This window comes from Microcaecilia unicolor, chromosome 4 (genome assembly GCF_901765095.1).
Source record: "Microcaecilia unicolor chromosome 4, aMicUni1.1, whole genome shotgun sequence".
In the NCBI taxonomy this organism is placed as follows: Eukaryota; Metazoa; Chordata; class Amphibia; order Gymnophiona; family Siphonopidae; genus Microcaecilia; species Microcaecilia unicolor.
Genome location: NC_044034.1, coordinates 45,357,742 through 45,379,056, shown reverse-complemented (window position 1 = coordinate 45,379,056; position 21,315 = coordinate 45,357,742). Strand labels below are relative to the sequence as shown.

The 21,315-nt window shown below is 46.3% G+C and overlaps 1 protein-coding gene across 1 annotated transcript in view; it reads right to left on the bottom strand.

Annotated features, from left to right (window-relative positions):
• The window catches only part of PIWIL4 (piwi like RNA-mediated gene silencing 4), a 455,470-nt gene that overhangs the window by 250,445 nt on the left and 183,710 nt on the right, over window positions 1-21,315 (bottom strand). Inside the window, exon 8 of the mRNA XM_030200207.1 lies at window positions 5,179-5,290. Within this exon, the coding sequence (XP_030056067.1) occupies window positions 5,179-5,290 (112 nt within the window). The remainder of the gene's footprint in view (window positions 1-5,178; window positions 5,291-21,315) is intronic.

Genomic DNA, 21,315 nt, shown 5'->3' with positions numbered 1-21,315 from the left:
TGACATTTCGCCCATTAGATTGTAAGCTCTTTTGAGCAGGGACTGTCCTTTTTTGTTAAACTGTACAGCGCTGCGTAACCCTAGTAGTGCTCTAGAAATGTTAAGTAGTAGCAGTAGTAGTATGTATGTATGTATTTTCCTTTACAGAACAGGCGTCTAATTATATGCACACTGTTATAGAATTATCCCCCACATGTCTGTAGAATTTTGCAGAATTTTAAAATATTGTGCACATTATTTTGCCCAGAATTCCCCTATAAGTATTCTTTCTACTGGGGTGCAGAATAATCAAAGAAACAGAGAAAAATGATGGCAGTTAAAAATCATATGGTGGTGGTAGAAATGTTGAGTACATTAGCATCATATTGGATCAATGTTTAATAAGAGAAAGAGTTGAGAATGCTAACTATTTGCTGTTATTGTTGGAATTTCATCAATAAAAATTAATGAAACTAAAAATCATATGGCCCATCTAGTCTGTCTATCTATATACTATATACCATCCACTTCAAGTATAAAATTGCCAGTGAAGGATAAGGAAAAACTAAATTATTTGGAGGATTATAAGTAGACAGAAAAGAAAAGAAAAAGAAAGTCCAGAGGAAATGTGTCAAGGAAGAAGAACTTATTATGTCTTCTGGGAAACATTGAACATTAAAAATAGGTTGTCTGCAAAGGAAGGACATACTGAACTTTGGACAGGCTACACTGATACTTGGAACAGCTATCAATTTGAGAGTATACTGTCCACATTCACAAGCAATTAACACTCTGTCCAGAAAAGAGGGAGTGCAAATTACAACTGTGAACCTTAACTTGAAAAACAAATTTGTTATTCTTATAAATCAATGCTGAGTGTCACAGTAATGGGTCTGAAGACTGAATTTCAGTAGCAAAGATTACCTACTACAGTACAAATGTAATAAAAAATAAAAATAACCAACACAATCCAAATGTTAGAAAGGATTTTGTGATACAGTTTTGTTGAAACATGTTGACCATTTGGAGATTGTAATAAATTTGGATTTAATTATTAGACAGGCCCTGCCCAAGAGGTGTAGTATCATGTGTTCAGCTTTTCAAAATAACCAGTGAAGGCATTTTGATAAACACTAGTGAGTGTTGTTCTTTTTATTATTTCCAATCCAGTACAAGGTAGACTGAATTACCTATATAAAGAAGTCAAGAATGTCCATTTGTCTGCCTTTCCAACTGGGGGCCAAATAACTCTTCAAAGATTTTATAGAATGAGATGAAAATTGGCATGTCATAAAAACCAGTAAAAAAGACACAAAGACAAATTTGGGTGTTCTAGAGAAATAAGCCTCACCAAAAAATGGCTCAATGCATTTCTATTGAAGCAGTAATTGCAGCTGCTGTAGCATAGAAAATTTAATGGAATAGGATGAAACTTGGCGTGTGGTTAAAACCAGTAAAAGGACATATCAAGTTTTAAAATAACCCAGATCAGGGGTTCCAGAGAAATATGTCCTCCCCCCCCCCCCCTCCAAAAAAAAGGCCCAGTGCATTTCTATGGGGAAAGGAGTTTCAGCTGCTGTAGTATATAAACCTACATACAGCGAAACATAATATTAAAACCTAACTGCTCCAAATTTTATACAAACATGCAACCATAATCTACTCACACTCACACATACAAACACTAAGAAATCCTTAGGCAACAAAGACATACATATAGTGGAGTTGGAAATAATTATATGAGTCATGCTCTACATTTTCTCCCCACTTATCAGTCTGCTGTACCAATGATTGCTTTATCTCTTCTTCTGGTGATCAGATTTTATCTTGGCCTATAGTACAATCATTTGCCAGTACAGCTTCTGGGAAATCCAAAAATAAATATCTAACACTAGTGAAAAAGGCCCGTTTCCGAAACAAGTGAAATGGGCGCTAGCATGTGCTTTTTTTTTGTTTGTTTTTCAGTTTGATATTAAGGGATATAAATGTTTTTTAAAAGGTGATTGAGTGTGTGTGGCATTGACACAGTATGTCTGAGAGTGAGTGTAAGAGTGGTCTGGCAGGCACCAACATATCTCTGTGAGTGTAAGTGAGCATTTTTGAAAGAGTGAGAGAGTGTTGTAAGGCTTGAATAGTATTTCTTCTTTTTTATCAGCCTTCCTAGGCTAGGAAGGTAATGTTTTTCTGCCACTAATGTTTCAGCAGTTGTATTATTGAACCCCATCTCCACTTCTGAATTTAATTGTTTTACTGATAATCTATGTGTGTGTCACAGAGAGAGATTGTGTGCGTGTATCTGTGAAAGTGAGAGAGGTGGGTGTAACTGAGAGGGTGGTGGCGAATGTCTGTGAATGTGTTTGTCAGCGATTCTTTGTGTGTGTCTGAATGTAAGAGGAGGGAGGGGCTGATTGTTTAATTGCTAGGGTGTTGTGGGGTGACTGTAGTGGGTTTCAGACATGTTGTTCCTCAGTGGGAGTTTTTGAAAGGTGTGGGCAGGGCTGGCGAAGTTGGAGGCTGCATTAGTATGTTTGTGTGTGTGAGACAGTAATTGTGTATGGGTGTGAGAGTCACAGGAGGAGGTGGCGGGGTGGTGAACTGTGACCGTGCATGAGTGTGTGGGTGTGGGGGGGGGGGGGGGGGGGGGGGGGGGAAGTGACACAGTATGTGTGAGAGTATATAAATTAACATAAAAAAAAAAAATAAATAAATAGTTGTGTATTTTTTGAACAGTTAGAGAGTCTGGCAGGTACGAACATATGTCTGTGAGTGATTGTAAGGGTTTGTTTGTTTTTAAAGAGTGAGAGAGCATGGCAGGACAAAGCCTGCAAGTCACCAGCCAGTAACACTGCTTGGAACGATCAGCGCGATCGCCGGTCTGCGAGCCCTGCTCCCCGCCCCCATGTGCTGCAACGCGAGCGCCTACCTGCACCATGATGGCCAGTCGCAGCGAGCCGTTGGCGATGCGCTGCCGCCCGCATTTCTTGCACGAACCTCGGCCGCTCTTGGCATACTTGGCCCGGTAGAGCTTCTCGCCTGCATGACAATCTTCCATGGTAATGGCTGCAGGAGACAGCGGAGCAGGAGAGGACGACGCAGACCGTTGCCCCTCGCTGGTGCACAGCCGCCTTCACCGCTGCAGGCTAAGGTAGTCGCTCGCAGAGCCGTCGGCAGCAGCGCAGGCAAAGCAGGGCTGCCGAGCTTTGTCTGAGATGGGGTTAATTGTGGGTAACTGAAATCTTGCTTGGCTGTGGGGTCTTCAGGAAAGATTTGTGAAGCATTGCTCAAAAGGAGGGGAGGAGGGAGGGAGGTTGTGGGGGAAGGAAGCACTTTCTGCTCCGTATGATCGGGTGCTAAGGAAAACTTTTTGGGTTAGGCTTGTTTGTCGGGTGGAGGGGGGGGGGGTGGTGTGGTGATGAGGCGAGGGGGGGCTGTGTTGCCCCGCTCCTTGCCACTTGTTCCGAAGTGGCAGGGAGCGGCGCACTGACAGCCGATTCCCAGGCAGGGGGAGGAGTAGGGAAACACTCCGCGTGTTTCCCTACTCCTCCCCTTGCTTTGGAATCAGCTGTCACTGACCTATTACTGGCTAAATCCAGAGGTCAATATTCCATCCTCATTCTTCTTGATCTTTCTGCTGCTTTTGACACTGTCGATCACAGCATACTTCTCGATACCCTGTCCTCACTTGGATTCCAGGGCTCTGTCCTTTCCTGGTTCTCTTCCTACCTCTCCCTCCGCACCTTTAGTGTTCACTCTGGTGGATCCTCTTCTACTTCTATCCCTCTGCCTGTCGGCGTACCTCAGGGTTCTGTTCTTGGTCCCCTCCTCTTTTCTATCTACACTTCTTCCCTTGGTTCATTAATCTCATCCCATGGTTTTTCCTACCATCTCTATGCTGATGACTCCCAAATCTACCTTTCTACCCCTGATATCTCACCTTGCATCCAAACCAAAGTTTCAGCGTGCTTGTCTGACATTGCTGCCTGGATGTCTCAACGCCACCTGAAATTAAATATGACCAAAACCGAGCTTCTCATTTTCCCCCCCAAACCCACCTCCCCGCTCCCCCTATTTTCTATTTCTGTTGATGGCTCTCTCATTCTCCCTGTCTCCTCAGCTCGAAACCTTGGGGTCATCTTTGACTCTTCTCTCTCCTTCTCTGCTCTTATCCAGCAGATTGCCAAGACCTGTTGTTTCTTTCTTTACAACATCTGTAAAATCCGCCCCTTTCTTTCCGAGCACTCTACCAAAACCCTCATCCACACCCTTGTCACCTCTCGTTTAGACTACTGCAATCTGCTTCTTGCTGGCCTCCCACTTAGTCACCTCTCCCCTCTCCAGTCGGTTCAAAACTCTGCTGCCCGTCTCATCTTCCGCCAGGATCGCTTTACTCATACTACCCCTCTCCTCAAGACCCTTCACTGGCTCCCTATCCGTTTTCGCATCCTGTTCAAACTTCTTCTACTAACCTATAAATGTACTCACTCTGCTGCTCCCCAGTATCTCTCCACACTCGTCCTTCCCTACACCCCTTCCTGTGCACTCCGCTCCATGGATAAATCCTTCTTATCTGTTCCCTTCTCCACTACTGCCAACTCCAGACTTCGCGCCTTCTGTCTCGCTGCACCCTACGCCTGGAATAAACTTCCTGAGCCCCTACGTCTTGCCCCATCCTTGGCCACCTTTAAATCTAGACTGAAAGCCCACCTCTTTAACATTGCTTTTGACTCGTAATCACTTGTAACCACTCGCCTCCACCTACCCTCCTCTCTTCCTTCCCGTTCACATTAATTGATTTGATTTGCTTACTTTATTTATTTTTTGTCTATTAGATTGTAAGCTCTTTGAGCAGGGACTGTCTTTCTTCTATGATTGTGCAGCGCTGCGTATGCCTTGTAGCGCTATAGAAATGCTAAATAGTAGTAGTAGTAGTCAGTGCGTGCCTGCCTAGCAGACCACCTCCGAGGGAGGCACGGTCCCAGGCACATTAGAACGTTGGAGGTGAGAATTATTATATAGGATAACACTGCCAAAGTAATAATAATTTACTGCTTAAAGTTATGAATTTGCCACAACAGCTTTTATGATTAACTACCAATACCAAAAGAAAAAGTACTGCAACTAATCCAAAGGCATCATATATTCAAACTGCTTTCTGGGGGGGCTTTCAACTACTTTAATAGTTGCAGCAATACAATTTACCTGCTTGTAATAGTCCACATAGGTAATTTCTGTACCATCATGTTTCTGAAATTTGTTAGTTGGATTCACAGACCAATCCATGTCATCGATCCGATAGGTTTTGTTATTATACCTAGCAACAAAAAACAGGTTGTTTTCTTTTTGAGATATAGAAGAATTATAAAATATATTATTTTGATGCCACTCCCTATCAAACAACAAGCAGGTAGTGGCAGCAAACACAAAATCTGAGTATTCTGTACTTGAGCTCATAGAATTAGAATCCAGTATAATTCCTTTTCAGGTGGTGTAACTTACTTTTTTGTAGAATACATATTATATAACTTTATATCAAGGCTTGGCAAATCCTAGGTACTAGGCTGCCATGCCAAGTAGAAATTTCCTGTGGTGCCTGGAATTTTCATGGCAACTCCTCCCCCCAGCTCAGCCCTCAACAACTTTACCATGCTACTTAACCACAGGGATAAGTAGTGGTTTTCCCCAAGTCTCCCTTAATAACAGTTTAAGGACTTTTCCTCCAGGAAGCCCAGCTACATTAACTGCTTTTACTATTTGCTCCATTACGAATTCCAGAACTTAACTATACATTAACAGAAAAAAATATTTTTTCTATTTGTTTTAAATGCGCTACTACGTCACTTCATTGAATATCCCTTAGTCTTTGTACTTTTTGAAAAACTAAATAATCAATTCATGTTTACCCATTCCACTCCATTAAGAATTTTATAGACCTTTATCATATTTCCCCTCAGTCATCAGTTATTTATTTTGAAAAAGTTTCTATTCACTTATAACCATGCAGCACTGAAAGGGACCCTTTTTACTAAAGCTTAACACACACTAAACATACATTAGTGTATGCTAAGTCCCATATGGCCAATAGGTATAAAATAGGATGTACAGTATTTTAGCATGCGCTAAGTGTTAGTAAAGGGGCCCCAAAATGAGCAAATATCTGCATCAGGAACAATTCTCAGCAGTCAAAAAAATATATACAGTTCATGTAACATAAAATAAAATTCAGATCATACCTAAGAAGTAATTCCAGCAGGGACAAAACTAAGGGTTCCTTTTAAAAAGGTACACTAACAGGTTTAGCGCACACTAACGATTAGCGTGCGCTAAATGATAAGACACGTATAGGAATATAAGGAGTGTCATCATTTTTTTTACCACCCACCAGGGAGGTGGCAATCAACAAAAAATATCTTCACTGAATTTGTATCTAACACATGCACTAAATTTGATAATGTCCTCTAATAGGGGATATTTATTTATTTATTTATTACATTTATACCCTACATTTTCCCACCTATTTGCAGGCTCAATGTGGATATCAATTTACACCTAGATAATCAGAATGATAGTAACATAAAAAATTTACTTGACTTTTTAAACTACTGGCAATTCACGCAACCATTCACAAATACCTCTCACAAAAAAAGGTCAGTTACTTGACCTATTAGCCTATAAATTTGCAAACAACAACTTTCATCTAAGTATTCATACTTGGACTCAAACTCCCTGGTCAGATCACAGTAAATTCAGGTTCTCTCTCTATTGGAAGAGAAATACAAAATCAATGAAAAATAAAAGTATTATGACTCCTCACAAAACTAGAGGAAAAATAAATACCACAACTTTCTGGTCTAACGTCTTGAACAATCCTGCTCTTCCTCCAGTAGACAATAACAACTTCATGGTTAAATGGGATGACCTATGCGAAAATGTCTTAAATAACAGAGCTCCCCTCAAATCTACATCCAAACCAACCCAGAAAATTTCACCTTGGTTTAACCAATCTATACTTCTTTTGAAAAGGAAATGTAGAAAACTGGAAAGAAAATGGGCTAAAGACAACAAATTACCTTGGAAAATTGCCATCAAAACATACAAAAATGAGATCAAAATTGCAAAAACTCAATACTATAACAAAATAATCGGTGGCAATTTCCTTAATACTAGTAAACTTTTCAATCTGATAAAAAACCTATTATGCACAAAAGAAATAACCATAACCACTGAGTCCCTACCAACAGTAGAGCAGTTGGCTACTTTTTTCAAACAAAAAATAGTTAAAATCAGAGAAGGAGTACTCAAATTAAAAATCAACCATCAAGATATTTACGAAAAACAGTCAGACACAAATACAGGAATAGCCACCAACAGAACCTGGTCTTCCTTCCAACTACCAACCCATGACACAGTAAAACATTACCTCCTAAAATACTCAACCTCACAATGCATACTAGACCTTTTTCCTAGTTACCTTATGATGGAAGCTCCTAATATATTCATTAATCTGCTTCAGCAGTATATCTCCTTCCTACTATTCCATGGCACTTTCCCTGAAAATAAAGGCTTTATTATCCTAACACCAATACCTAAAAACAATTCAATCACCATAACTGATGTAACAAACTACAGACCAGTAGCCTCCATTCCTTTGATGATAAAGGCAATGGAAGGAATAGTAACAGCCAGGGCCGTGCCAATGCGGTAAGCGGGGTAAGCAAGGCAGGGGGGCGCCTGCCTTCGAGGGGCGCTGCTGCCCTGCCGTCCCTGCCTTCCGCTCACTTGCAAAATCTTATACCGGGAGTTCCGACTCTCCTATCTCCCCTGCCCTCCTTTTCATGGTAAACCCAGAAGTGAAAGCAACGCAGCAGTATTCACTGAGGCAGGCAGGCTCTTCAAGTTATTTGAAAGAATACAACCAGATTGCTATATATGCTTTGGTTTGGCGATAACTCCTCACTCAGGGTGAGCTTCAGAGCTTGAACAGCATTCAAATTAAAGAGAACCTGAAATTTTAAAAGTGCTAAAAATAAGTTTTAAAAGTATTTACATTAAATCTAATTGCAGAATTCAGGTGCTGGGAGTCTGTACTTGGTTGTCATATGCTCAGATTTGTTTAAATCGTATGTAAATTTGTCCGTTTTTGGGAGGTTCTCATTTGCATATTTATGGATAAAAATGATGGAGTGTTTACAGCCTTAATGTTAGGTTATGGCTCTGATCAAAAGTGTGAAGTTTGGTCCAAAAACAAAGGGTTTATCTAGTGTTTTTGACTAAAAATTCCCAGTGGCTGTGTGTTAATCTGCATTCAAATAGAGCTCTCTGATTGGATAATCAGCTTCTGTTAGAAATCTGCCCGGAAGGGAACAGAGTGAGACAGCAACTGACCGTCGGTTTGGCCAAGAGAGACATGCAGCTGTGAGCTCCTGTGTGTGTTGACTGAAATTATAAAAGAGTGCCTGATTATGTGGTAAATGAGAAAATATGAATAAAAAGAGGTTGGTGGAGATTGAAGTTTGAATCTAGTGAGAAAAGGATCTGAATATTTCAGGATTACTTGAAGTTTATGAAGAATAGAAAAGGGTGAATTTCAGTTTAAGAGTGTTTAAATCCTATAAGCTATATAAAGGCTAGGTAGATTTAAGTGACTGTAAGCAAGGAAACCTTAATATTTGATCTGAAATAAATATTTGATCTGAGATAGTTGATCAGAGATAAATGTTTGATCTGAATTATATCCTTTGGTGCAAAGGAGATTAGAAAAAGAATCTTTGGAAACTAAGAGGACTTTGCTCACATTTTGAATTAGCATTCCTATTTTGAGTTGGAAATCTTTGAAGTGTTATGAAAATACATTTTGCTTTAATGAAATTGCTAAACTTTAGAGTCAGAGACTTATCAATGAGAGATACATAAAGTGTTATTTTTTCCTGAGGTCCGGCTTACTTGCCTGCTCCCTTCTGTTCCTGCTCTGCTAGACGGGGGGGGGGGGGGGGGGGGGGGGGGGGCACCAGAGACCCTAGGCACGGCCCTGGTAACAGCACTACATCCCACTACACAAATCACAATCAGGTTTCAGACCACGCTTTCCTTGGTCACCGGACTGTGGCATCCCTCAAGGCTCTCCACTATCGGCCATACTGTTAATGTAATGATCTCATCACTAGGTAACAATCGAGAAACAGCAGGATTCAAAACATTCATATATGCTGCTTATGTTACCATATACATAACCTTCAAAAACAACATTCAAGACATCTTACAAAAGGCAAAACTTGGCATAAATTTGAAGGAAACCTGGGCCTCAGAATCCAAACTAAAGCTAAATAAAGAAAAAAAACTAAATTCATGGTCATTACCAACTTATTTGACCAAAACGACTACAACAGTTTCACAACTGACAACATTTCATTCCCCACTGACATAATCTAAAAATTCTAGGTATAATTATAGACAAACATTTAACATTTGATACTCAAGTTTCCTCAATAGTCATAAAGCGAATGCTACATACCTGTAGAAGGTATTCTCCGAGGACAGCAGGCTGATTGTTCTCACTGATGGGTGACATCCATGGCACCCCCCTCCAATCGGAATCTTCACTAGCAAAGACGTTTGCTAGCCCTCGCGCGCCCATGCGCACCGCCTTCCCGCCCGAACCGGCTCGTGTTCGTCAGTCCCGTATGTAGCAAGACAAAGACAAGGGAAGACACAACTCCAAAGGGGAGGCGGGCGGGTTCGTGAGAACAATCAGCCTGCTGTCCTCGGAGAATACCTTCTACAGGTATGTAGCATTCGCTTTCTCCGAGGACAAGCAGGCTGCTTGTTCTCACTGATGGGGTATCCCTAGCCCCCAGGCTCACTCAAAACAACAACCATGGTCAATTGGGCCTCGCAACGGCGAGGACATAACTGAGATTGACCTAACAACTTATCCAACTAACTGAGAGTGTAGCTTGGAACAGAATAAAAATGGGCCTAGGGGGGTGGAGTTGGATTCTAAACCCCAAACAGATTCTAAAGCACTGACTGCCCGAACCGACTGTCGCGTCGGGTATCCTGCTGCAGGCAGTAATGAGTTGTGAATGTGTGGACAGATGACCACGTCGAAGCTTTGCAGATCTCTTCACTAGTGGCTGACTTCAAGTGGGCCACTGACGCTGCCATGGCTCTAACATTGTGAGCCGTGACATGACCCTCAAGAGCCAGCCCAGCCTGGGCGTAAGTGAAGGAAATGCAGTCTGCTAGCCAATTTGATAAGGTGCGTTTCCCAACAGCCACTCCCCTCCTGTTGGGATCAAAAGAAACAAATATTTGGGTGGACTGTCTGTTGGGCTGTGTCCGCTCCAGATTGAAGGCCAATGCTCTTTTGCAGTCCAATGTGTGCAGCTGACGTTCAGCAGGGCAGGAATGCGGACGGGGAAAAAACGTCGCAGCTTTGCAAATCTCTTCAATAGTGGCTGACTTCAAGTGGTCTACCGACGCTGCCATGGCTCTAACATTATGAGCCGTGACATGACCCTCAAGAGCCAGCCCAGCCTGGGCGTAAGTGAAGGAAATGCAATCTGCTAGCCAATTGGATATGGTGCGTTTTCCCACAGCCACTCCCCTCCTGTTGGGATCAAAAGAAACAAACAATTGGGCGGACTGTCTGTTGGGCTGTGTCCGCTCCAGATAGAAGGCCAATGCTCTCTTGCAGTCCAATGTGTGCAGCTGACGTTCAGCAGGGCAGGAATGAGGATGGGGAAAGAATGTTGGCAAGACAATTGACTGGTTCAGATGGAACTCCGACACCACCTTCGGAAAGAACTTAGGGTGAGTGCGAAGGACTACTCTATTATGATGAAATTTGGTGTAGGGAGCATGGGCTACCAGGGCCTGAAGCTCACTGACTCTACGAGCTGAAGTAACTGCCACCAAGAAAATGACCTTCCAGGTCAAGTACTTCAGATGACATGAATTCAGTGGCTCAAAGGGAGGTGTCATCAGCTGGGTGAGAACAACATTGAGATCCCATGACACTGTAGGAGGTTTGATGGGGGGCTTTGACAGAAGCAAACCTCTCATAAAGCGAACAACTAAAGGCTGTCCCGAGATCGGCTTACCTTCCACACGGTAATGGTATGCACTGATTGCGCTAAGGTGAACCCCTACAGAGTTGGTCTTGAGACCAGACTCAGACAAGTGCAGAAGGTAGTCAAGCAGGGTCTGTGTAGGACAAGAGCGAGGATCTAAGGCCTTGCTGTCACACCAGACGGCAAACCTCCTCCATAAAAAGAAGTAACTCCTCTTAGTGGAATCTTTCCTGGAAGCAAGCAAGACACGGGAGACACCCTCCGACAGACCCAAAGAGGCAAAGTCTACGCTCTCAACATCCAGGCCGTGAGAGCCAGAGACTGAAGGTTGGGATGCAGAAGTGCCCCTTCGTTCTGGGTGATGAGGGTCGGAAAACACTCCAATCTCCATGGCTCTTCGGAGGACAACTCCAGAAGAAGAGGGAACCAGATCTGACGTGGCCAAAAAGGAGCAATCAGAATCATGGTGCCTCGGTCTTGCTTGAGTTTCAGCAAAGTCTTCCCCACCAGAGGTATGGGAGGATAAGCATACAGCAGGCCTTCCCCCCAATCCAGGAGGAAGGCATCCGATGCCAGTCGGCCGTGGGCCTGAAGTCTGTAACAGAACTGAGGGACCTTGTGGTTGGCTCGAGATGCGAAGAGATCTACCAAGGGGGTGCCCCACACTTGGAAGATCTGGCGCACTACTCTGGAGTTGAGCGACCACTCGTGAGGTTGCATAATCCTGCTCAACCCGTCGGCCAGACTGTTGCTTACGCCTGCCAGATATGTGGCTTGGAGAAACATGCCGTAACGGCGAGCCCAAGCCACATGCTGACGGCTTCCTGACACAGGGGGCGAGATCCGGTGCCCCCCTGCTTGTTGATGTAATACATGGCAACCTGGTTGTCTGTCTGAATTTGGATAATTTGGTGGGACAGCCGATCTCTAAAAGCCTTCAGAGCATTCCAGACCGCTCGTAACTCCAGGAGATTGATCTGTAGACCTTGTTCCTGGAGGGACCAGCTTCCCTGGGTGTGAAGGCCATCGACATGAGCTCCCCACCCCAGGAGAGACGCATCCATAGTCAGCACATTTTGCGGCTGAGGAATTTGGAAAGGGCGTCCCAGAGTCAAATTGGACCAAATCGTCCACCAGTGCAGGGATTCGAGAAAACTCGTGGACAAGTGGATCACGTCCTCTAGATTCCCAGCAGCCTGAAACCACTGGGAAGCTAGGGTCCATTGAGCAGATCGCATGCGAAGACGAGCCATGGGAGTCACATGTACTGTGGAGGCCATGTGGCCAAGCAATCTCAACATCTGCCGAGCTGTGATCTGCTGGGACGCTCGCACCCGGGAGATGAGGGACAACAGATTGTTGGCCCTTGTCTCCAGAAGATAGGCACGAGCCGTCCGAGAATCCAGCAGAGCTCCTATGAATTCGAGTCTCTGTACTGGGAGAAGATGGGACTTTGGATAATTTATCACAAACCCCAGTAGCTCCAGGAGTCGAATAGTCATTTGCATGGACTGTAGAGCTCCTGCCTCAGATGTGTTCTTCACCAGCCAATCATCGAGATAAGGGAACACGTGCACTCCAAGCCTGCGGAGCGCTGCTGCTACCACAGCCAAGCACTTCGTGAACACCCTGGGCGCGGAGGTGAGCCCAAAGGGTAGCACACAGTACTGGAAGTGCCGTGTTCCCAGACGGAATCGAAGATACTGTCTGTGAGCTGGCAGTATCGGAATATGCGTGTAAGCATCCTTTAAGTCCAGAGAGCATAGCCAATCTTTTTCCTGAATCATGGGAAGAAGGGTGTCCAGGGAAAGCATCCTGAACTTTTCTTTGACCAGATATTTATTCAGGGCCCTTAGGTCTAGGATGGGACGCATCCCCCCTGTTTTCATTTCCACAAGGAAGTACCTGGTATAGAATCCCAGCCCCTCTTGCCCCGGTGGCACGGGCTCGACCGCATTGGCGCTGAGAAAGGCGGAGAGTTCCTCTGCAAGTACCTGCTTGTGCTGGGAACTGAAGGATTGAGCTCCCGGTGGGCAATATGGAGGTATTGATTCCAGATTGAGAGCGTATCCAGACTGGACTATTTGAAGAACCCACCTGTCGGAGGTTATAAGAGGCCACCTTTGGTGAAAAAATATCAGCCTCCCTGCAACAGGTAGATCATCCGGTACGGACACTTTGATGTCGGCTATGCTGCTCTGGATCCAGTCTAAAGCCCGTCCCTTGCTTTTGCTGTGGAGCCGGAGGGGCCTGTGGCACACGCTGCTGACGAGAGCGAGGCTGCTGGGAGCGAGCTTGAACAGGAAGCAGGAGTGTACCTACGCCTGCCAGAGGAATAGGGAGCACTCCTCCTCCATCCAAAAAACCTCCTAGAAGAGGAGGTAGTAGCAGAAGGCATCCGGCGGGCGAGAGAATCCATAGCATCATGATGCTTCTGGAATAGAATCCAAGCCCTCTTGCCCCGGTGGCACGGGCTCGACCGCATTGGCGCTGAGAAAAGCGGAGAGTTCCTCTGCAAGTTCCTGCTTGTGCTGGAAGCTGAAAGACTGAGCTCCCGGTGGGCAATTTGGAGGCATGGAGGCCAAATTGAGGGCGTATACTTGCCGGACTATTTCAAGAACCCAACGGTTGGAGGTTATAAGAGGCCACCTTTGGTGAAAAACTTTCAACCTCCCCCCGACCGGCAGATCGTCCGGCACGGACACTGTGATATCGGCTATGCTCTTCTGGAGCCAGTCAAAAGCTCGCCCCCTGCTTTTGCTGGGGAGCTGTGGGGCCTTGCTGAGGCGCACACTGCTGACGAGAGCGAGCGCGCTGGGGCTTAGCCTGGGCCGCAGGCTGTCGAGAGGGAGGATTGTACCTACGCTTACTAGAAGAGTAGGGAACAGCCCTCCTTCCCTCCTCCCCCCATAAAATGTCTACCTGAAGAGGTAGATGCTGAAGGCTGCCGGCGGGAGAATTTGTCGAAAGCGTTATCCCGCTGGTGGAGCTGTTCTACCACCTGTTCGACCTTTTCCCCAAAAATGTTATCTGCTCGGCAAGGGGAGTCCGCAATCCGCTGCTGGATCCTATTCTCCAGGTCGGAGGCAGCCATGAGAGTCTGCGCATCACCACACCTTGAGCAGCGGCCCTGGACGCAACATCGAAGGTATCAAATACCCCTCTGGCCAGGAATTTCCTACATGCCTTCAGCTGCCTGACCACCTCCTGAAACGGCTTGGCTTGCTCAGAAGGGAGCTTGTCCACCAAGTCCACCAGCTTCCGCACATTGTTCCGCATACAGATGCTCGTGTAGAGCTGGTATGATTGAATCTTGGCCACGAGCATGGAAGAATGGTAGGCCTTCCTCCCAAAGGAGTCTAAGGTTCTGGGGTCTTTTCCCGGGGGCGCCGAAGCATGCTCCCTAGAACTCTTAGCCTTCTTCAGGGCCAGATCCACCACACCAGAGTCGTGAGGCAACTGAGTGCGCATCAGCTCTGGGTCCCCATGGATCCGATACTGGGATTCTATCTTCTTGGGAATGTGGGGATTAGTTAGTGGCTTGGTCCAGTTCGCCAGCAATGTCTTTAGGTGGAGAAGGATAGTCCAAGAGCTCAAACATCTCAGCCCTTGGCTCATCCTCCGCGACCACCGGGAAGGGGATGGCCGTAGACATCTCCCAGACAAAGGCCAAAAAAGACAGACTCTCGGGAGGAGAAAGCTGCCTTTCAGGGGAGGGAGTGGGGTCAGAAGGAAGGCCATCAGACTCCTCGTCAGAGAAATATCTGATGTTCTCCTCCGCCTCCCACGAGGCCTCATCATCGGTATCAGACACAAGTTCACGAACCTGTGTCTGAAGCCGCGCCCGTTCCGACTCCGTGGAAACACGGCCACGGTGGGAGCGTCGAGAGGTGGACTCCCTGGCCGGCAGCGGCGAAGCTCCCTCCCCCGACGTCGTCGGGGAGTCCACCTGGGAGGCAGCCGAAGCCCAGGGACCTCACCCCGGGCAAAGGGCCAGCTGTCGCCTCACTCGACGGCACCGGTGGCGCAAGCACCCCCGGTACCGGAGGGGAAGGACGTAACAGCTCTTCCAGAATGCCTGGAAGTACGGCCCGGAGACTCTCGTGCAGAGCGGCTGTGGAGAAAGTCTGAAGCCAGTGCAGGCGTCGAGGTCAGAATCTGTTCCGGGCGCGGAGGCGGTACCGGGCTGTCCGGGGTACAGCGCACCGACACCTCCTGGATGGAGGGTGAGCGGTCCTCCCAGTGCCGATGCCTGCTGGGTGCTGACTCCCTTGGCGACCCAGAGCTCCCGGTACCAAGTCGGGAAGGTGACCGGTGACGATGCTTCTTCGACTTCTTCGAGCGAAGCATATCACCGGAGCTCCCCGGTACCGATGAGGAGGACGTTGAATCCAGACGTCGCTTCCTCGGGGCCGGGTCCGAAGATGGTCGATCCGGGGGGGGGGGGGCTGTACTGCAGGAGCCCTCAGGGCAGGAGGAGACCTACCCGAAGGCTCACCGCCACCAGCAGGGGAATGGACAGCCCTCACCTGCACTCCAGACGAAGCACCACCGTCCGACGACATCAGCACCAGCGGGGGTCCCGGTACCACCGACGCCGACGCACTCTTCCGAAGTCTCGGTACTGTCGATGCAGGAGGAATACGCCTCGATGCCGTCGACGCCGATGCACTCCCCGAAGACTTCGGTGCTGCCGACGCCGATGCACTCGACGAATCCCGAGATGCTGTTGCCGTCGAAGTGCCGGAGAACAGAACGTTCCACTGGGCTAATCTCGCTACCCGAGTCCTCTTCTGCAAAAGAGCACAAAGACTACAGGCCTGCGGGCGGTGCCCAGCCCCCAGACACTGAAGACACGAAGCGTGCCTATCAGTGAGCGAGATTACCCGGGCGCACTGGGTGCACTTCTTGAAGCCGCTGGAAGGCTTCGATGACATGGGCGGAAAAATCGCGCAGGCGAAATCAAAATTCGTGATGATGACAATAGGCACTGAAAAAAAAGGGAGAAAAACCCGTACGGGCAGCCAACAAGGCCGCTCCCGAAAGCGAAAGGACACTTACGCTGGGAAAAAGCTAGAAATACGGGAAAAAAGGGGAATCCTCTTTTCTTTTTTAACAAACACAGAAAAAAGTAGAAAAAACGCGAAAGACACGCGAGGTCTTCTGAGGGGCATGAAACGGCGGCAAAACACGACCGTCCCGAGCGCAGACAAAAGAAGACTGACGAACACAAGCCGGTTCGGGCGGGAAGACGGTCGCGCATGCGCGGTGCTCATGGGCGCGCAAGGGCTAGCAAACGTCTTTGCTAGTGAAGATTCCGATTGGAGGGGGTGCCGTGGACGTCACCCATCAGTGAGAACAAGCAGCCTGCTTGTCCTCGGAGAAACTCTTTCATGTCTCTTTAGAAACTAAAAAGGATCAGACCATATTTTTCATCAGAAACATTCAGACTATTGCTACAATCATTAACATTATCCCAATTTGATTACTGTAATGCTATATATGATAGCTGTAAGGAGTACCTATTGAAAAAACTCCAGACAGCACAAAACACTGCAACCAGGTTCATATACAAAAGCTCTCATTTTGAAAATGCCTCCCCTTTATTAATCAGATTACACTGGCTTCCCATCAAAGTGAGAATCACCTTCAAATTATGTACCTTTATCTTTCAAATCCTAAATGGCACAGCTCCAGACTATATGGTACCATTAATAAACTTACTTCAAAGAAACACTAAAGATGAGGAAAGAAACTACCTCAGACTACAACTCCCAAATTACAAAAATGCGATCTACAAAACTATCCACTCTGCAGACTTCACTTACCTAGGAACCAAATGGTAGAACTCCTTACCACCCAAAAAGCGAAGATACTTACCTGTAACAGGTATTCTCCGAGGACAGCAGGCTGATTATTCTCACACGTGGGTCGATGTCCGTGTCGGCCCGGAAATTGGCATTTTGCAACAGCAAAACCAAAAATGTTTTGCCACAGTCTTCTGGTGTGCATACAGCGCACACCTCGCATGCATGGACTGACTTCCCACCCGCTGCACGAGCATGTACCTCAGTTAAATCAAAAAGTATAACAAATAACAATAACAACTCCAAAGGGAAAGGTGGGAGGAATTATGAGAATAATCAGCCTGCTGTCCTCGGAGAATACCTGCTACAGGTAAGTATCTTCGCTTTCTCCGAGGACAAGCAGACTGCTTATTCTCACACATGGGGTATCCCTAGCATCCAGGCTCACTCAAAACAATGAACACTGGTCACTTGGGCCTCACAATGGCGAGGACATAACATAGGTTAACCTGAAACTATATACAGCTAGCTGAGAGTGCAGCCTGGAACAGAAGAAAAACAGGCCTAGGGGGGTGGAACTGGATTCTAAACCCCAAACAGATTCTGCAGCACTGACTACCCAAACCGACTGTTGAATTGGGTATCCTGCTGAAGGCAGTAGTAAGATTTATTTATTTATTTATAGCATTTATATCCCACATTTTCCCACCCATGGGCAGGCTCAATGTGGCTTACATCAGTCTGCAAAAACATACATCAATTCAGCAAACAATCAAATACATTGAAGTTAAAGAGATTAGTGAGTAACAGCAAACGAGAGGAAAAGGAGAAAGAGTAATAGAGTTCAATATGTCGTGACAACTGCAGTGTTCAGAAGATAGAGATGCTAGGCGGGTCTTTAGCGTAAGCTTTTCCAAATAATAGGGTCTTTAGAGATGTGAATGTGTGGACTGATGACCACATTGCAGCCTTGCAAATCTCTTCATTGGAGGCTGTGTTTAAATGAGCCACCGACGCAGCCATGGCTCTAACATTATGAGCCGTGACATGACCCTCCAGAGTCAGCCCAGCTTAGGCATAAGTGAAGGAAATGTAATCTGCTAGCCAATTGGAGATTGTGCGTTTTTTGATGGCAACTCACCTCCTGTTGGGATCAAAAGAAACAAACTGGATGGACTGTCTGAAGGGCTTCATCCGCTCCACGTAAAAGGCCAATGCTCTCTTGCAGTCTTGCAGTCCAAAGTGTGCACGCTGCTTTCACCAGGGTGGGCATGAGAACAGGGAAAAAATGTTGGCAAGACAATTGACTGGTTCAGATGGAACTCCGACCACACCTTCGGCAGGAACTTAGGGTGAGTGTGGAGGACTACTCTGTTGTGATGAAACTTAGTATAACGTGCATGCACGACTAAGGCCTGAAGCTCACTGATCCTACAAGTTGAAGTAACAGCCACCAAGAAAATGACCTTCCAGGTCAAATACTTCAGATGGCAGGAATTCAGTGGCTCAAAAGGAGCTTTCATCAGCTGGGTGAGAACAACATTGAGATCCCATGACACTGGTGGAGGTTTGACAGGGGGCTTTGACAAAAGCAAACCTCTCATGAAACGAACTACTAAAGGCTGTCCAGAGATAGGCTGACCTTCTACACGTTGATGGTAAGCATTAATCGCACTAAGGTGAACTCTTACGGAGTTGGTCTTGAGACCAGACTCTGATAAATGCAGAAGGTACTCAAGCAAGGTCTGTGTAGGACATGAAAAGGGATCTAGGGCCCTGCACTGAAAAAAAATGGAACTTCATATAGCTTTGTGGGTAATATCCTTAAAAGCAAGAACTACTAAACAGTGATGCTATGAACACCTGAGGATCCTTGCCGAGCGATATTGATTCAGCAAACTGAGAAGAAAATGGGGTTCACCTGAAGTCAAAATTTTATGAACCAAAAGAAGAAGGTTATATGTAATATGAGTGACAGGTAACCAATGAGCCTCTTTCAGCAATGGTGTGACGTGATCGTATTTCTTATGAGCAGTAATGAGCTTGATGGCCGTGTTCTGGATAAGCTGAAGGCATTTCAGATATTTTGATTTAAGAACACATTAAAGAGCACCTTAGTAAAAGGACCCCTAAGTGTTAGGGTGTCCAGGGCAAGCAATACATATCCTCAAAAGCAGGATATGGGCAAGCTACCATGATGGTAGCAGGTAGTGGCAAAGATAGCATTTCTTCTATTCTCTCTCCCCCCTTTCCTTATCCTGCTCTGTGTAAATACATCTGGGACGGGGAGTCACGTGATGCGGTGGGAGCAATAACAGCGTTTTTCTGCTGCTCCGAGAGCCCCGCTCGCTCCTGGCCCATAAAGACGCGATACAACCTTTGAAACACTGACCTGGCACTGCTGGAGCACAAAGAACGGTGCATGGAACCATATCTCGTTCCTATGCCACTCGGAAACACAAGGAAAAGCTCCAAAAGTGACAAAGAAAAGCTGTTTACGGCTGGCAGTGAATCCAAGATGGCGACCGCGTCCCCGAGAGGCGAGGCCAAATTCACCGCCCGTCAGCTCGCGCAGCTAGTAGCAGCGGTGGGAACCGCACTAGAACCCCGTTTCACCACGTTAGAAGGCCAACTGCGCTATATAGCGCTAGGGCTACAATACACTGATGCCCCATGGGTGTGGGCGGGAGATTTTAATCAGGTACAAGATCCAACTTTAGATAGATCCTCCCCCACAGCTATTCCAGGGGTAGGTAAGGGGAAGGGGATCCCTGCACTCTGTAAACACCTTCACTTAATCGACCCGTGGCGCTCTCTCCACCCTACTACAAAAGATTACACCCATCAATCCAAAGCTCACCAATCTTGGTCCAGAATCGACTATATCTTTTTTTTTTTTAAATATCTTTATTATTAGAAGAAAAGACATGTAACATTTGAACATCACATTCCGGCTCAATGAAGCCAACTATTTCCAATATTTCCAATATCTAGCAGCCGATAATAACCTATGAATACAATGAATACATTGACTACATGTGTCAGCTAACAAACCTTATTGTATAACCTTAACATAATACAACTTTCAAAATGAGGCCATTTTAAACATAAATATATCTCCTCTGCCCTTCCCTCTAACTTTTTAGTTTATACCCGTCTAACCCCCACCCCCCTCCCCGCTCCTGGAGATTCCTTCTTTGCAGAATACAGTACCTCAAACAGCTTCCATAAAGAACCATATGCCTGACCTCTCCCTCCAGTGGACTTACTGTGTTCCGTTTCCCATCTAGCCATCTGCAGCATTCTAGTCCACCACTGGTTGATAGTCGGCGGGTCTTCCAAAATCCAGTGTGCTAATACCGTTTTTCGTGCCAGCATCAGCGCTACACATAAAAACCGGACCTGAGATGGCTGCAACCCCTGTTCTCGCAACTGAGACTCATCCCCCAACAGCAAAATCCGGTAGGACCACTCTACAGCCTGTGCCAACAAATGCTCCAACACTTGCAGCACCCCTTTCCAGAATACATACAACTCAGTACACTCCAAAAAGGTAGTACTGTGTTTACATCTTATGCAAGTGTCATCTTCCCAAAGCCCCATCTGCTTTCCTTTCTCTCTTGTTATAAAAGCACCATGTAGCAACCGAAACTGCATCCCCTGCAAATTTGCACTAGTTGTCAGTTTAAATGACGCTGCAAAGTAGGTTGCCAACATGTTACCCGTGATTTCCTCCCCCACTTGTTCACCCCACCATTTTGTCAGGCCAGCAATGAAGAAGTCCTCCTTTTGCTCCCTTCCTATAGAATACCATACCGCCAATTTGTTTGCAGCGTTCGGCATCTGACAAAACATCTTATCCAGCCGCGAAAAACTAGGCCCCCCCTCTTTCCTAGAAGACAAGGTCGCACAATAGTGCTTCAATTGAAGAAAAGGGAAATAATCTTCCTGCCCCAAGCTCCAAGAATTCCGAGCCTGCTCAAATGTGGGGAATATCCCCTGTCCCTCCACCGTAAAATGTCCCACATAACGACACCCATTTTTGGCCCACACTTTGAACCGCGACGCCCCCTGACCCGCTGGAAATGAGGGGTTATCTACTACTGTCAGAAACGGAGATGGTCCTGTGGCCTTTCCCAGTCCACCCCGCCACCAATTCCAGGCCTTTCTCAGAGGCTGAAGCAAACACTGGAGGTCTCCTTTCGAGCTTCCCTGTACTTGTAAACTATTAAACACTGAATATGGCAGCACCTCACCTTGCCAGATACCTTTTGGGGCATATTTAGCAGACCCAGAATGGAGCTCAAAAATCCACCTAAGTAGCGCTGCCACATTGTATAACCGCAGGTCCGGAAGATTTAATCCTCCCTTATTCCTAGCAATTGTCAATTTAGCAAAACTTATCCTGGCCCGCTTTCCCGCCCAAAGAAAAGTACCAATAAACCCCTTATAGTATAGTT